This window comes from Camelus ferus, chromosome 8 (genome assembly GCF_009834535.1).
Source record: "Camelus ferus isolate YT-003-E chromosome 8, BCGSAC_Cfer_1.0, whole genome shotgun sequence".
NCBI classification, from domain to species: Eukaryota; Metazoa; Chordata; class Mammalia; order Artiodactyla; family Camelidae; genus Camelus; species Camelus ferus.
The window spans coordinates 16,205,219-16,223,416 of NC_045703.1; the positions used below are offsets into that span (position 1 = coordinate 16,205,219).

The following is an 18,198-nucleotide window of genomic DNA, read 5'->3' on the forward strand; positions in this document are numbered from 1 at the left end:
CCTATTGACCATCTGTATGTCTTCTTTGCAAAAATGTCCATTCAGATCCTCTGCCCGTTTTTCAGTAGATTTGTCTCTGTTTTTTTGATGTTGAATTGTAGGAGTTCTTTATATATTTTGGATATTAACCCCTGACTGAGGATATCATTTGCAACTATCTTTTCCCATTCAGTAGGTGGCCTTCTTGTTTTGTTGGTAGTTTCCTTCATTGTGCAAAAGACTTTTAATTTGATGTAGTCCTATTTTTTCTATTTATTTTTTCTTTTGTTTCTCTTGCTTAAGGAGATAAATTAAAAAAAAAAATTACTAGCACCAGTGTCAAAGAGTGTGCTGTCTGTATCTGTCTATATTTTCTTCTAGAACTTCCATGGTTTCAGGTCTTACATTTAAGTATTTAATCTATTTTAAATTAATTTTTTTATATGGTGTGAGAGAGTAGTCCAGTTTGACTCTTGCATGTAGCTGTCCATTTTTCCCAACACCATTTACTGAAGAGGCTATATTTTCCCTATTGTATATTCTTACCTCATTGTCGGAGATTAATTTCCCATATAAGTGTGGGTACGTTTCTGGGCTCTCTTGTTCTGTTCCATTGATCTGTGTGTCTGTTTTCATGCCAATACCATACTATTTTGATTATTTTGGCTTTGTAGCATAGTTTGAAATCGAAGAGTGTGATACCTCCAACTTCATTTTTTTCCCTCAAGATTGTTTTGGCTATTCGGGATCTTTTGTGTTTCCAGTCAAATTTTAGAATTATTTATTCTACTTCTGTGAAAAATGTCATTGGTATTTTGATAGGGATTGCACTGAATCTGTAGATTGCCTTCGGTTCTATGGTCATTTTAACAATATTAATCCTTCCAATCCATGAACACGGGATAGCTTTCCATCTGTTTGTGTTGTCTTCAAGTTCTTTCATCAGTGTCTTATAGTTTTCCCAATAAAGGTCTCTTACTGACTTAGTTAGATTTAGCCTAGGAGGTTTTTCTTTTCTTTTTTTTTTTTTTTTTTGATGCAATTGTAAATGGGATTTTTTTTTTCTTAATTTCTCTTTCTGATAGTTCCTTGTCAGTGTATAGAAATGCAACAGATTTGGATATTAATTTTGTATCCTGAAATTTTACTGAATTGATTGATGAGATTAGTAGATTTTTGGTGGTATCTTTAAGATTTTCTATGTATAATATGTCATCTGCAAACAGTGACAGTTTTACTTCTTCCTTTCCAGTTTGGATTCCTTCTGTTTATTTTTCTTGTCTGAATGCTGTGGCTAGGACTTCCAGTACTATGTTGAATAAAGGTGGTGGAAGTGGGCACCCCTGTCTGAGTCCTGATCTTAGAAGAAATGCTTTCAGCTCTTCACCACTGAGTGCGACAGCTGTGGGCTTGCCATTTATGTTCTTTATTATGCTGAAGTGTGTTCCCTCTCCACCCACTTTGTTGAGAGTTTTTATTACAAGTGGATGTTGAATTCTGCCAAAAGTTTTTTCCACATTTATTAAGACAATCATATGATTTTTACTCTTTAATTTGTAAGTGTGGGGTATTACATTGATTAATTTGCTGGTATTGAAACATCCTTGTATCCCTGGGATAAATCCCACTTGATCATGGTGTATGATCCTTTTAATATATTGTTGCAGTCAGTTTGCTAATATTTTGGTGAAGATTTTTTCCATCTATGTTCATCAGTAATATTGGCCACTAATTTTGTGTGTGTGTGTGTGAAATCTTTGTCTGATGTTGGTATCAGTGTGATACTGACCTCACAGAATGAGTTTGGAAGTGTTCCTTCTTCTGCAATTTTTTGGAATAGTTTGAGAAGGATAGGTGTTAACTCTTCTCTAAATGTTCGCGAGAATTCACCTGTGAAGCTGTCTAATCCTGGGCTTTTGTTTGCTAGGGTTTTTTAAAATTATGGATTCAATATCATTACTGGTAACTGGTCTGTGTATATTTTCTATATCTTCCTATTTCAGTCTTGGAAGATTGATTATACATTTCTAAGAATTTGTCTATTTCTTCTAGGTTGTCCATTTTATTGGCATATAATTATTCATAGTAATCACTATGATCCTTTGATTCTTTTTTTTTTTTTTGTAGGGTAGATTTAGTGTTGAACTCTTGAGTTTTTGCTTGTCTGAGAAGTTCTTTATCTCTTTTTCAATTCTAAATAATAATCTTTCTGGGTAGAGTATCCTAGATTACAAGTTTTCCCTTTTAGCCACGTGAATACATCATGACACTGACAAGTTTCTTCAGAGAAATCAGCTGATAGCCTTATGGGGGTTCCCTTTTATATGACCCCTTGTTTTTCTCTTGCTGCCTTTAGAATTCTTTATTTTTAACTTTAGCCATTTTAATTATGATATCTTGGTGTGGGGCTCTTTGGGTTCATCTTGTTTAGGACCCTCTGTGCTTCCTGTATGTGGATATCTGTTTCCTTTTTCAGGTTTGGGAAGTTTTCAGCCATAATTTCCTCAAATGCATTTTTAATGCCCCCCCCCCCCCCCCTTCTGGGACCCTTATAATGTGAATGTTGATATGCTTAATGTTATTTAAGAGGTCTCTTAAACTGTTTTCATTTTTTAAAATTGCTTTTCTTTTTGCTGTTCTGGCTGGGTACTTTTCATTATTCTACCTTCCACATCATTTACATGTTCTTCTGTATCACTAAATCTTCTAGTCATTCCTTCCAGAGTGTTTTTTTTTTAATTTTAGTTATTGAATTCTTCATTTTTGATTGTCTTTTTTATATTTTCCAGTTCCTTGTTAAAACTCTCACTGCATTCATTTATTCTTTTCTCTGACTCACTTAACACTTCTATTACCAAAGTGTTGAGTTCTTTATCCGGCAAGCTGCTTACTTCTGTTTCAGCGTGTGTGCTCTCAGGGCTTTCTCCTGCTCTTTCAGTTAAGCCTTTCCCTTTACTTGACCTTTTCTGCCTCTGTGAATGTAGGTGAAACGCTTGCCTACTGCGGTCCGGAAGGGGTGTTCTTCTGTGGGAGTGCCCCTGTGCAGACTGCATGTGCCTTTGGTGGGAGAGCTGGATTTGACGTGGCTGCATCATGTCTTTCCTGAGATGTGCTGACAGTTACCACCCAGGGAGTTGGGGGTGGGGGCTGGAGACGGCGCGGCTAGAGCTGGAGCCAGGTGTGCGGCAGGACTTCCCTCTGCTCCGTGGCCACTGCTGCCCCATGTTGGGGAGGGGACCTGATCCCAAGTTGTTGGAACAGAAGCCCTGAGGGTGGAGCCCAAGCTGGCTCTGCTCCTGGTAAGTGTGTTTCCCCTCCCCCAGCACTAGGACTCTTCCCCCAAAGGGGTGTGTGCTGCACAAGGGGACCCCCGTGCGGGCTCTCGGCTCCTGTCAGCCACAGACAGAGGTCCCAGGTGTCTCTGATGCCCGAACAAGTGCCAACCATTGTGTCCCTTGCTCTGCTCAGACGCAGCCTGAGTACAAGTCCCCTTTGTCCCTCACAGCCGATCACTGGCCCTGGCCTCCGCCACCCCTGCCCTGCCCTGCCCTGGAGTCACACTGCAGGGCAGGTGGGGCCCACGTGGACTCTCAGGACATATTGACATTGGCGCTGTTGTGGCGTGGCCAACATCAAAGTCCAGGGTTCTTCTGATGTGCTGCGTGAGTAAGTGAGATTGAACATCTTTTCCTATGTTTCATACGTCATTTGGATTTTTTCTATAAATTGTGCCTTTGTATTCTTTGCTCATTTTAAAAATGTTTACTTTTTTATTGAAGTGTAGTTGATTTACAATGTTAGTTTCGGGGGTACATCTTTGATCATTTTAATATTAGTATGTTTGCTTTTTATTGATATGTAGGAGCTCTCATAGAATGGATATTCATCCTTTGTCTACAATTTAGGTCATAAATATTTCTCTCCCACCTTGTTGTTTATCTGTTAAATTTTATTTATGGTGCCTTTCCCCCTATGGACGTCCTCTTCTTAATGTCTTCTTGGATTGATGTCTTATTAGGGAAGCCTTTTTTAGCCCAATTTATAGAAGTATAAAATTTTTTTCTCATATTTTCATAGTTTTGATTTTATGTTTGAGCATTGGTTTATGTGTGGTAAGAAGCTAATTTTATTTTAGTTTTTCTAAATGGAAGACAAGCTGTACTCCAACCATTACAGACAATTTCTCTACTGATTCGAAATGCTTGTTAAAATAAATTCCCTAATATAGAAGGCTTTGGGGCTTATATATGTTCTATTGATTTGCTGTATGTGTCCATCCTCATGCTTTACGTATTACTTTATGTGTTTCTGTCTTACAGAGCAGCTTCTCCGTCATTGTATTCCAAGATTTTCTCTTGTACATTTTTATTTCCAGGGGAGCTTCAGAACCAGAATGTCAAATTCCAAAAAGAATCCTCTGGGGATTTTAGTTTGGATTAATTCGGAGAAATTGACAGCATCATCTTAATCCTCACTTACCTGAATATATATACTCTGTGCTCTACCATTCTTTGTAAAGATGTTTTATGAATATGATTTCACATACCCCTTGCAGTGACCCAACAGGGTGGTTTTATTAGTCTCATTGTCCAATGAAAAAATGGAGGTTTAGAGAAGTTAAGAAATTTGTCCAAAGTCACTGGATTAGTATATTGCTAAACCAAAATTTTAATCACAATTTGTCTGACTCCAGAACATCACTTCTTAACCACTACTGGACAATGGTCTTTAAAATGTTAATACTTTAATGGAACAGGGTATGTTTCATCAAGAAAAAGGCTGAATTTCTCTTGTTTCTTGTTGATTGTGGAAGCAGCTGGCCATGAGTCCCCCTAGTGGGAAATTAGGGACAGTGACCACTAGAATGAGTAGGAGGACAGTGACAAAAGCAAGATCTAAGAAAGAGATGGGTCTGAGGTGATCAAGGCTGAGGAAATGTTCAGGTGTGTGTGATTGGAAGCTCAGGACTGGGGAAGGTGGGACATGCTTGGGAGAAGTCTGCAGAGGGAAGTGGTCTCCCTGGGCAGAGCTCATCTGGGTGTCACAGGACTTGGGGAAGACCTGGGTCCCTTTGGATTCCCTGCTTGTTCGTAAGGCCACCTACGCCTAAAGACTGGTTCATGAATAGAAGCCCAGTTATATCTCACCTTCTTTCTCTCCTTCTAAAGAGCTTCTCTTAACCTTTCTGTCAGAAGTGAAGGATTGCCTCAACATACCATAACACATCTATAAAATGGATTGCCATGTAATCATTAAAAATGATGCTACAGAGAATATTTAATGACATGGGGGAATGTCCTATGTAAAAGAGCTGACTCTAAAGTAAGAAGCCAATCTGATTCCATTTTGCTTTGGAAAATTCTATATAAAGACATACACCAAAAGATAACATCAATGTTGTGAATTGCACATGATTTTGATCTCCTTTCTCATAATTTTCTGATTTTTCAGCTTACTTATGATGAAAGCTAATGTGTTTGCAAACAGTGAAAAAACAAACATTACACACGTGTGCACAAACACACATACACACACACAATCAGTTAAGGTAGTAGACCACATAGTGTTCTGTCTTAAAGCTGATCCAAGCTCTTTTTTCTTCCCTTATTGGTCTTAATAAAACACTGCAGAAAGACTTAGGACCAGTGGTTCTCAAAGTGTGGTCCGTGGACCAGCAGCAGCAGCTGTATCTGGGCCCCTCTCAGACCTACTGAATCAGAAACAGCCCAGCAGGGCTCAGCCACGAGAGCTCCTGCAAGTTCTCCGGGAGATTCCGGTGCTCACTGAAGTTTGAGAACCCTGGGTTTAAAAGACCAGACGAATTCATTCTAATGCTAGGAGTCTCAGAGGCCTGAGTACCAGATTCTTGGATCTGCGTGTCGGGATGCTGGACCCACCTGCAGGGCGCCCCCTTCCCCAGGACGTCCTCGCAGTCCTCTCCAGGGGCGCAGGGGCGCGGGTCCCCCGCTCGGCAGCGACACTCGGCTTCCCCGGTCCACTCGTTCCTCACACACAGGAAGGATTCGCCGCAGGCCAGGAACTTGCAGGGATCTGCTCGATCGGCTGCAAGAAACGGGGCGGATTTTATTGCTACATGGACCCCTGAGCAGCGGAACCAGCAGAGGTCAAAAGATCAAAGAGACCAAATAGATTTGCCATCACCCGGTTTTGGAGTGAGTTGTACAGGAGTGAGAGTGGAGTGAAAACAGAACCACGCGTTTCTGTATCTTCGATAAATGAGTTTATAGACACAGGTGATAACATATTTAACTCCAAATGCAACGATGGGCAAACTGGTGCGCATCAGAATCATCCAGAAGCCTTGTTGAAACACCGACTCCTGGGCCCCACCTGCAGAGTTTCTGATGCAGGAGGTTTGGGATAAGGACAGAGAGTTTGTATTTCTAAGGCACTAACAAACAAACAAACGAACAAAATTAATTCTCTAATGCAGGTGAAGTTGATGAATCTGACCTGGGGCAGGGGGTGTCACATTTTGATAACCACTGCATTAGAGAATTAAAAAATTTTTTGTTTGTTAGATTTTTCTTTACAGCAAGCATGTTTTGTAGAGGTGAATTGGTAAACTTACATATTTAAGATCGGGATATCTTATAAAGTAGTAGTCAGCCATTTTTATGGACAGTTTCCAAAACTGAGGATGATTTCCTGACTTAAAAGATGCATTTCTCACAGTCTTTTGCTGATCCTTAAGGCCCTAATGTTAGAGGTTCTTTCCTTTGGAAAACTCAAATAGACTACTGTTCTCTTTTGGTCATCAGTTGTTCTCTTAACTCTTTTCTTACTTCTGTAGGACTGTCTCAAATTCTTTGTAAAATGGATTATAAGAGCAGAGACTCGTGAACAGGAGGGAAGGAAACTAAGACAGGAAGGGTGAGTTTGGTCCAAACTGGTGGGCCTTGAATACCTCGCTAAGGAATCTGGACTTTACAGGCAGGTGGGAGCCATGGAGGATTTCGGAGCAGGGGAGGGGCATGAGCAGACTTGTGCTTTAGAAAATATTTAAATAGATCTTAGAAGTTTCAGAATCAGGATGGCTTCAGTGATCTTCTCTTCTAGTATTTCCCAATTGAGAATATTTGCCAAACTCGAATTCAGCAGGATTTAATATTTTATACTAAAAAGAAGTTTGGTGGCTACATGAGTTTTTTTTTTTTTTTAAATGCTGATTGAAATAAATGTAACAGTTCTTTCTTGTGTGTTCCTTCTCTCTCTCTCTCTCCATCCGCACACCTTTCTCTTTTTTACTTTTAAACCTCTTAGAGACCCTAATAAGCTGATGTTGATTGTGAATCTTCACGTGGAGGACATGGTCAGCTGCTTTGCTAGGTTTACTGACCACAGAAGTTCTGTGTACTGGCGGGTGGGGGCAGCTTGTGGGACAAGAATTGACCTTCATGTTCACTGTCCTGATCTAGCGCCTCCTTGTGGTGGAAGAAGTGCGAGCCGGAGGTGGGGGGTGGGGTTAGTGAGTTCAGCCTAAGCTGAGGGCAAAAGCAGGTCCTTGAAAACATTTGTGGGTCTCCCAGCACCGCAGACATGCTAAGTTTTTACATTAAGCTGTATTTCTCAGCAGCCCTCAAGAAGGGTCCTTTTGGACAGCCACGCCTGGATGATGTGAACTGTCTTTCCCCACCTAAAGCTGGCCCCGCAAAGGGATCCTTGTCACTGTTTAGAGAATAACTCAGTAACAGCTGTCAACAACTTTACACCCAGGTCCTGAAAGCAGAGTCCAGGGGCGGGTCATTGGAGCCTCCCGCCCTCTCTCGGAAGTGGAGAAATATGTTTAACTTGGTCAAGACCCACGGAGAGCATGGATTCTGCCCCTCTGAAGAGTCATAGGAAATGTGTGATAATCACACACGTTTCCTGTTAAAAATATGTTTCTATTTTTAAATCCCCTATAAATAGATTGTTTTTGTGCGGTGGGCACCATAGAGAGGTTTCTCCCTGAGCCTGGGCCAACAAACACCTAGTATGACTTGGGGCATGCCCTGGGCTCACCATAATTGCTTGCTGGCGAAATGACTTATCCTCGTGGAGAGCTCTTCTGCAGAGCAAATTTGACAGTCTCTCTGCAGAGGCAGCCCAAGGCGCTCGGTGAGTTGAACTGTGTCAGTAGCTGCCAGTTTGCAGTTGGTGGGAAAGCCACTCTGGCACCTAATCCTTGGCTTCCCGTGTGGATTCTGGCCATGGGAGGAGCACTGATATTTCATTTCGGGCCTTGTCCCTGATGCGGCCCCAGGGATCACGATCCTGAACCTCCAACTTCACCGGGAATGCAATGACGATTATTTGTATAAACTGGGAGCTCACATATATTGAGGGTCCTTGTTTGCTCGGGACAGTGCTGGGCACTTAAAACATGTGTCTTTATTAATATTCACAACCACCTTCTAAAGTAGATATCGCTAACTTCATCTTCCTAGGTGAGGAAAGTGAAGCGCATTTTAAGTAGTAAGTATGACCCGAGATTAACATCCTCATGTCTGATTACCACGTTCGGCTTTCGATATTATTCTAGTGGTTTCAAATATGGGGTTTCCTGGACCCCCCCACCCCAGGGCTCTGAGGGACTAACAGGCGATGAGGTGGGGGAGGGGGAGAGGGGAGGGACCACGCCAGCATCTCCACTGTCATTGGTTTACGAATCAGACGTCCAGGAATGCCTCCCTTTAAAGTTAGGCTCTGCTAACCAAATGGAAGCTCAAAACTGTTGTCCCCACCACGACTTCACGAGGCAAATTATTTCCTCGTAGAAAGTACAAGGAAATGTGGAGACGTGGCTCCACATTTGTTTCTGTTGTTCAAATGTGACAGCAATGAACATGTCTTGAAGTAAGCGAACTAACATGTCTTGAAGTAAGCGAAATGCCATGTCGAACTGGAAATATTTGTATCATTTAGAGATTTCCAGTGTAAGCACATTTTATGTATCAGTTTCTCCCTTGGATTTGGTTATATACTGCCTTTTGTATTCATTTCAAAGGTCTTGAAAAGCATTTCCAACTGGCTGACTGAGGAAGAATGTCTCTCAGCCCTCCATTATGTGATCAAAAGGCATTTAAACGACTATCTCCTGCCTGCAGGGAACACTTGGAGGCACTTTAAAGTTAAAGTTAAGAAGGTTATGGTCCTGGTCATCAAGCAGTTTATAAATTTCACAGGTCCCTGATGGGCCAAGACTGTCTTTTTCAAACCCTCTGTTTCTAGTCCCAAGTGCACTCCTGCTTCTCAGCCTGAAATGACTCTCCCTTCCCACCAGCCTTCTGAGGGTCTCAGGCCGGCATGTCACCAACTCCAGTTCACTGCACGCGCCCACCTCCCCCAGATCGTCCCGTCATTTGCCCCACGTCCTTGGGGCTGTGCACTGATTGCCTTTCTGCTCTGTTTTTGGAAATTCTTTACTTCATCACCCTCTTCTCTTGGACAGCACTCACGTGTCGAATAGGAAGGAAGGCATTTCCTTTGATAGGGGCCTCCCCCTAGGGCAGGATTTCAGCTCCGTGTAGATGAAACTCAGGCTTCTTTTGGGCTGGCTAGGGCTGAGGGCCTGTTAACGCCTTTTCCGTGGAAGTTTTTTAATTTCAATGCGATGAAACCTAGTAATCGCTAGATGGCGCTCAACAGCAAAAGAAGTAGGAGGAGATTCAGAGCAGGAAATTTTAGGAGCCCGAAAGGATTTCAGTCTACTTCAGAACTACCGCGCAGTGCGCATCGGTAGAGGGAAGCGAGGTCTGCTAGGAACTGGCACGGTGGCAGAAGCAGCTCCAGGGGACCGCTGGTAGGGCCATTACGACTCCGTGGTTACTGCGGCGGATCGGGCCTGGCCGGCCGGGGTATTGTGCTGCAGACTCCTGGATCATCTTTTCCCCTTTTCAAAAAAGCAGAGCCAGGGCCCCCGAGTTCCAAGGCAGGCGGACCCGCGGCGCCCCGGCGCCCGGCGTGACCGAGCCTCACATCTGAGAGGAGCGAGCAGATGTACCACGAGTCGGTCCGGGGTACCGGGGCCACGCGCACGCTCCTGCCGCCGGCGGAAGAGGGGGAGCCTGGGGGGCCGCCCTCCTCTCCCCGGCTATAACCGAGGCTTCGCAGTCCGGGTTTTGTTGGTGGGGAGGGAGAGGGGCTCATTTCTTTCCCTGGGGCATCAGGGAATGACGAACCACACATCCCAATCAGTGGTAATGTGCAGGGCACGGGGCGCACAGCCTAGCCCACAATACTTTTAGGGGTTCACGAACATGTTTTAAATTTGTTCAGATCAGAAGAAAAAAATGAATATAATCCAACCTGGATTATATTTGTTTCTATACCAAGGCAACCATAAAATAGAATTTTAAATATTTCTATTAATTAGTATTAAAGTTTAAAATCAATATTCTTGAAGGGAAAGTGTCTAGAGCCCAGGAAATCCTAATGCAGCATTGGTAGTTTGACTGCTCCCTTCTTAAGGCTTGAAAATCCCTTTAATTCAGTGCTTGGTGCTGAGTGCTTAGTAATTTTAATAAACATGGCCCCCTTCTGGGGAGTTCATTTGAGACATAAAGCAGGGACCTCACCTTCCACCCAGGCCCATCGGGCTTTTTCTCTCAAATCCTGAGAACAACACTCTGGGCTTGGCTGCACCTGCGGAGGCTGAACCTCCAGGAAAGCACCCTGGGTGAGAAGAGCCGGTTCCCTGCAATTGTGTGTGGCCTTGGGAACGTGGGTTAGCACCTTTGGGTCTCATCTCTCCTTTCTACAAAAAGGGGTATTTAAACCAGATGATCACGAATGTCCCTCCAGCTCAAATATCAATCTCCCATTCTGTGTTCTGCTGGAGCAAAGGTAGCAGCAGCTTTAGCTGGGCTATTCAGTGATTAAAAGGACTTTAAAAAAAATCTACATTTAAGTTCATGATTATTGTTTAATTGTTATTTAAATATTGGCCCCAAATATTTTGCTTATGACTTACTGCTTAAGGGCAGGGTTAGAGTGAGGGTAATTATTCAGTGATAACAGAAGGCTCATCATGGTACCATGCACGTGGTTGGAGCTTAGTACATGGTTGTGGAATCGAAGAAGTTATTAATGGGTGTTCTTTCTGGCTAAAAGGGGCATGGACGGAGAGAAACTTAGGGTTTTATTTCAATTCTCCACCATTCTCAAGAACCACCACCACGAACTGTTTACAGTAGATTCTCAGTAGCATCTCCAGGGCATAGACCTGCAACTTGCTCTGGATGGGAGGTTGAAGAATTACCTCTGTTCTCAGTCATTTTTGGCTAAAGTGACCTTCTAGTATTATCTGGGATTTTTAATGATACTGTGACCTCTCTTACTATGAGCTGGGGGATGGGCACTGCCAAGGATCAGCCAAGCCTTAGACACTAGAAAAGACCATGCCAGCTAGAGAGCCAGGGGCCATGTAAATTGGAATTTGAGTCCTTGTTCTCAAGGAGGCTGAAGTAATTATCTTCACTTGGGGTCCAGGGACCTGAGAGGCAGCACGATCGACTGCTTGCACTGGTTGGTTGTACTAGGAGGGCATTTTAATCAGCTCGCCTGTTGATCACCATGACAGCTTACACTCAAATACACCACCAGGAGGAGAAAATCTGGATCAGTCAATCATGCTGAAAAACTAGAAGTAAAATAGCTGTCATAGCCTAGATTAAAAAAATAAGACAACTATTGAAAAATCACCTACATAGTTTCCCTTAATTTGTTTTTAAAATCTAGACACTCATTTCTTCTATAATCAAAATATTAATTTTGTACATACTTCCTCCAACTAAAATTGTACAGGAGAACTAATGCTAGAAACACTTCACTGTGACTATATAGGATTTTTTTTTTTAAAGATCAGCATTTTACATTTCAATTTCAAGAAGTTTTACAAGACATGCAGATTCATAGAAGTAAGAAATTAATGAACTCTGTTGGAAGCAATGGTTGTGAGTGTTTTGGGTTTAGGGCTGTCTCCTCCTGGATTGGAACAGGCTGTGAACAGGAGAGGCTGAGAATGGTGGGGCGTTGTGAGTCTGCAATTAAGTGGGTCCCTGACTATCTCTCTCCCTTGGGGCCACCTCTCTCTCTTCTGCAGTCACCACCCTCCAATAGTTGCTTGTGTGCCGCCACCGACACTTTGGTGGCGGGTGTCCTGTGTCTTCAGCTCTGGTGCTGACAGAGATTCCCTCCTTGACTAGACTCTGCCCAGGTTCTCCTGAAATTTTCAACTTGGCCTTGACTCTTGGGCTTCTGCGTTTGTCTCTTCATTGTCTGGTTTTGGCATGAATCCTGCTAAGCTGGTTTGACTAGGATCCTCCATCCTCCATATCTGATCATTAGATTCCTCATTCTCTGCTCTCTCATAGGTGGTGTCTGATCGTGCTGACCTGCCCTCTGCAAGAATCCTTTTGGGTCAGTGTAGCCACAATCCCCTGGCACCCTTGATGTTCCATCTTATTAATTTTCCATCCACGGATCCACTCTGCTCCTTGGCTGTAAATTCCCAGTTGTGCATGCTGGGCTCAGAGTTGATTCCAGTCTCTCTTCTACTGTGAGACTCCACTGCAGTGGTCCCTACACCCATCGAGATGGGCTGCTGGAATAAAGCCTTCCCTGGCATCTTTAACAAGTGTCACTAAATGGTTTCTTTCATGGCGCTGGTTGTCTCTGGTAGCTGCAGCAGCTCAACCCTCACACCACCATCTACCATAGGCCTCTGACTGCCTGAGACTGGCTGGGGCGTTAGAACCCTCTACACTGATCTCTACCCCCACATCCTCTCTCTACTGTTTGGGCCCCAGGCTTCAATGTGACCCACAGGACACTAGGCAGCCTGAAAGCATTTCTTGGATAGCTCAGTATAAATTTGGCTCCAGTAAGGACTGAAACCCATGCGAGCACCAGCTCACTTCTATTGCTATTGGCTTCTTAGAGGAAAAGCTACCTAGTCAAACAGGTCATGAGAAATTAGTGAAAATAATTTCAGTCCAGCCTATGCACAAATACCTTGTCATGGTACTTTTCATCGTTCCCACTGGTATCTTCCTCAGGGTGAGACAGGAGGGAAGAGGGCAGGGCACAACCATTAAAAGAACGACATAGCCGTTGAGGATACGCCATAAATTGGTTAGGACCAACTTGGCCCAAGATGGTGGAAGATTCAACTTGCAACAGAGCTTGAGCCACATTTTAGAGTCATTGTAATACATTAGCATGCTAAATGGCACACCCACAGGCCCCACAAAAGTCCTAGGCTGACCATAAAGGGCCAAAAAGTAGGCGGGACCCAATTCCTGGAAATCCCCCATCCTTCTCTGAAATCACTGGAATAGTCCTCCCACTTGTTAGCATATGAAATTATCCAGCCCATAAAAACTAGCCACCCCCGCACCCTGAGGCCGCTTTCCATGCTAAGACAGACCAAGTTCTCTCTGCAGAATGTGTATCTAATAAATCCTCACTTTACTTTCTTGACCTCTGTGTCTCGTCCTGAATTCTTTCTCCCATGAGACAAGAACCTACTCTCTGGTAACAAGGGCACAAATTATTAGTCAGGTTAATAATGACCCTGTTACAGTATTAACTGCTAACAGTTAATCAGTCAACTGCAACGTGTCGAATGGCATGCTAAGTGTTGTAAACATTCTTTTGATGAATCCTCGAAATTGGTACCATCTCCACTTCCCAGCTGTGGAGACTGAGCGCTGCTGCATAGTGCACAGGATTCACATTCAGGACTGTGACCCTCCAAGGTCATTGTTTCATGGTGTGCTTCCTTCCAGCATCACCAGGGTCGCCTTACGCATCCTTGGCAAATAGACTACCAGCTTCCTGCCCTCTTTCCAAAAGGCACCCACCCGGGTTTCCCCTCTCCACCTCGACTTGGCTCCTTACGGACGTGGCTCCTGTTGTTGGATGGGTCTCCAAGTGGCCTGTCAGCTCCCCAGGGGAGGGTGGAAGGGATGCTTCGGGCTCCCACCTCTCTTTCTAAGTTCTCCTTTGCTAAGTTCCTGTTTTCATTTTCAATTGACTAAAAACTTTGGTCTCCTGATTTTAACTGGCAGGGCCCCCCCTGGTAGTTTCAGGGGAAGAGGCAGTGTCTTACTAGCACTTCGGAGGTCTTTGATTTCTTAGGGGGTCCAGAGGGCTTGCTTAGCTGCCCTTGTTCAAAGGCAAGCGCTCCCAGGCTCAGTGCCTTTGGGCTGTCTGTCTTTTTAATAATCCTGTTTACTAAGGTAGGAGGCAATTTTCTTAAAGTTGCTCAAAGTTTTGCTCTGTCAAAGATAAATGTCTCCCAGCTGAGCCTTTTTGTTCACATTTTGCCCAAGGCCTTTCCCTCGGCCTTGTTAGTCCACAGAAAGCCAGGCAGGATGTTAAAGATCCACTTCACTAATTCATAGCCAATTAGGAAGCTTTGTCTGAACCTGACTCGAAAGTTGCTTTGCCAGTAGATTTGGAGACTTGCCCCCTTGCACTCCAGGGAATTAAAAAAAAAAAAATTCCCTTTATTTGGTTAGAAAATAGAATTTTGAAGCTAATGGTGGAACTGTTAGAGCAGGCAGATAGCTAGATATGATCAGAAAAATGGGGACATAGGCCAAATGGCAGGAATTGGGCAGAAAGGAGGGGCACCAGCCAAATGCAGGAAACTAAACATCATGTAAACACCAGGGGTCTCTGGGCAGAGAAAGAAAAGCAGAAACCCCTGGGCTGATAAGAGGTGACACATTTTGGGGTGACAAGTGGCCTGGAGACTGACAAAGGTGGGAAAAAGCAGGAATCTCCAGTGTCTGAATGTAACTTTTTGCACATTATGTCCTCATTTCAATAAAATTAGCCTTGCAGATTAGGAGTGAAACAGGAGGGCAGGGCACAACCACTGCAGGAATTACACAGCAACTGAGGACAGAACAGACTGGTTAGAACCAAGATGGCAGGAGATTCGACTTCCAGGGGAACTTGAGCCTCACCCACAGGCGCCATGACAGTTCCTGGGCTGACCTTAAAAGGTCAAAAAGTGGGCAGGGGGCCTGATTCCTGAAAATCCCTGCCCCTTCCCAAAAGTAGTTGGAATAATCCTCCTACTCATTAGCATATGAAATTACTGAGCCCATAAAACTTAACAGCTCTGCACCTTGTGGCCACTGTCTCTCCCTTGCCTTCTGAGACGGCCTGCACTCTGTCTTTGGAGTGTGTATGACTAAGCTGTTTCCCCATCTGAGTGAGACAGACCGCACTCTATGGAGTGCGACTCTCTAATAAACTCGCTTCCGCTTTACCATGCCTCCCTCTTGAATTCTTTCCTGCGAGAGGCAAGAACCTATTCTCTGATAACAGAAGTACCAATGTCATGACACTTCTGATCCAGAATAAATAAGGACAAAAATCCCTCCTCCCTTTGCGAAAGGTGGGAACAGGCAGGAATCTCCAGTCTGAATGTGACCTTTTGCTCATTATGTTCTCATTTCAATAAGATCAGCCTTGCAGATTAGAAGTACCCATCATGCACCAACACCGTGACACTTCCCATCCAGACTAAATATGGACAAGAATCCCTCCTCCCTTCAGGAAGGTGGAGTTGAGATGAAAATCAGGGAATATGACCCCAGACCCTTCTCTCCCCAGTGAATATTCTGCCCATTCATTTTTACACTCTATGTAACCAACCTGCCAAAGGAACTCAGGGCAGCTGCTCACCTGAGCCTGCCCACTCTCCCCTTGAGAGTGTGCTCTCCATCCCTTAATAAATCCCCACTTCACTTTCTTAACCTCTGTGCCTTGTCTCTGAATTCTTCCTGCAATGTGACGAGAGCCTCATCCCCAGCAACATTAGGACCCTTCCTTTCTACTAAGGTGTTTCATAGCTTCCAAAATGTTACTTCGTCACGTGCGATTTTAGGTTGACATTTGTGGCCTCAAAATTTGAAATGCGTGCTTATACAAACAAAAACCCCCAAACACTCACACAGTTTTCTGGGTTGGAGTCTTTTACCTGGTTCGACGTCGAGAGAGTAGCGATCTATTTCCAGATCAAGCTGTTGGGCTGCGGCAGAGCGGAAATCCTCCAAGACCCCTCGCACTGCCTTGGTGAGGTTGTAGGGCACCGACTTAGCAAATCTCATCTTACTGTTCACGATCACACTCCCATTTCTGAAGTTAAGTATTTCAAGCTGCTTAAAGCCAGTGAGATTGGATCGTAGATATGGAACCAGCTGCAACAATGAAAGACAGTTTACCCTTATCGGTGTTCGGTGCTCAGCTGCTGCTAACTCACTGATAATCATACTGCATTATCTGAGGCGTCCATTTCAGTTCCTTTGCTGTACTGGTGTTTGGATTTAGCAGGAGACCAGAACACCACTATTTAATGACCTGTTTGCAGCAATTATGTGTCATATTTCCACCTTTCTGTGTATTGAAATGGATGGGCAGTGATTTTCTTCATGATGAACTGTGAGAAAGACGATTTTAAAAAGTCCAGGTCAACACTATCAGCCAAGCAGGGATGCCAGGCTTGGTTATTAAAAAAAAAAAAAATCTGAATAAATAAACACATGTTCCAAACTGAACCCAGGAGGAGACTGACCTATGCCTGGTATGTGGGACATCAACTTGGAAGCAACCAATTTGAAATGAACTATTGAAATAAACCAAAGCTTAAAAAATCAGCTTGTCTGAATTTGACACAACATTGTAAAATGACTATAACTCAATAAAAAAAATGTAAAAAAAAATCAGCTTGTCTGTCTGTTCAGGGATGTTTCACACTAACACAAAAGCAGTGCAGTGAGAAGGGCAGAGAACTTGGCTGTCAGGAGACCAGGGGTCCGTCCTGGAGCTAGCTAGCTGTGTGACCTTCAAGCCACTTAGCTACTGTGTCATTCCTCAATGTTCTTACCTGAATTATGAGGGAGAAGAAAAGGTGGTTCCCTAAGGACCTTTTCTAAGCTATAATTTAATAATCTCAAAATTGCACCCCTAGGAATTGTGCTTCACATTCCTGCACCTGCTTCTTATAAGCCCCATCCTTGAGATCACTTTTCAGAAATGTCTGAAACTCAGTGATGTCTGTTCCCAGTCCTGAAAGTGAGCCCCCTCCTTCCCAAACCAACACCCACAAACCGAGAAGACACAGGTGCAGGTTACGACCTGCCAGGCTTGGCCTAGACCTAGACCTGCTTTTCTTTCGTCCCTGTCCCGCACCCCACCAGAATTTTGACTCTGACCCAGACCCACACATTGGTAGCCCCTCGAGTTAGCTTCTCCACTAAGGTTATTGTGAAAATAAAATGCAGGTTTATAAAAAGTACTTATTTTTTCTATCTATTCTCTCCTGTTTTCTCCTACCTACTTTGGGCTCATTCTTTGCATCTTTAACATTGCTTTGGCCTTCGGTGGGAATTCCCTGTCCTCACTGAGTGTGCAGACAACTAGCCACTCCCTTCTCCCAAATCCACTCCCGTCTTCCTCATGGGAAAGAGGCTACCCAGCTAAAGACCACACTTCCCAGCCTCCTGTGCAGCAAGGTGTGGCCATGTGACTGGTTCCCACCAATGGAAGAGAAGTGGGCATCTTGGCACCACTTGCTTAGGAAATTGCTTGCCCGGGGCTTCCTCTCTTCCCCTTCTCCCAGATGAAAACAGGGATGTGCCAGGGGCCCAGCTTTGGCCGTGTGAGTGGGCAAACACCCTTGGGCTTGGCAGAATTATAAGATGGAGGGAAATGTGAGTCCCTGGATGACCTTGGAGAGCAGAGCTGTCCCAAAAGTGAAAGAGAAATAAACCCGAATACTATTTAATTTACTATATTCTCAGTCTCCTCATTACGGCAGTCTAGCACGTACCCTAATTAACGCACCTGGGCTCAGTGCCCTGGGACTGTGCCTTGATTGTCCCAATTTTCACTCACCTCACTTAGGGGAGGGAGGAGACAGCACAAAGTCTTCCTCTATAGCTAAGTCTTCCTTTAAAGTTCACATGAAGAATTGATTTTTATGTGCTTTTTCACTTGCACAGTGATTTAACTTACATGAAGCTTACGGATATTATTTGCTGTTATTTTCAAAACTCTTTAATCTTTGAGATAACGCACTGTGTACTTGACTTTAACTGGCCGTGACTGTTTAGAGGGGTTACATAGTCCAGCATTTCTCATTGTGTATTTCTTTTTGTGCACATAGAAACAAAATAAACATGTGAGTTTGGAGGG

At 43.9% G+C, this 18,198-nt stretch overlaps 1 protein-coding gene across 1 annotated transcript in view; it reads right to left on the reverse strand.

Annotated features, from left to right (window-relative positions):
- The window catches only part of IMPG1 (interphotoreceptor matrix proteoglycan 1), a 101,386-nt gene that overhangs the window by 6,951 nt on the left and 76,237 nt on the right, over nucleotides 1–18,198 (reverse strand). The window contains 2 exon segments of the mRNA XM_032485438.1: nucleotides 5,877–6,042; nucleotides 15,983–16,202. Of these exon segments, the coding sequence (XP_032341329.1) occupies nucleotides 5,877–6,042; nucleotides 15,983–16,202 (386 nt within the window).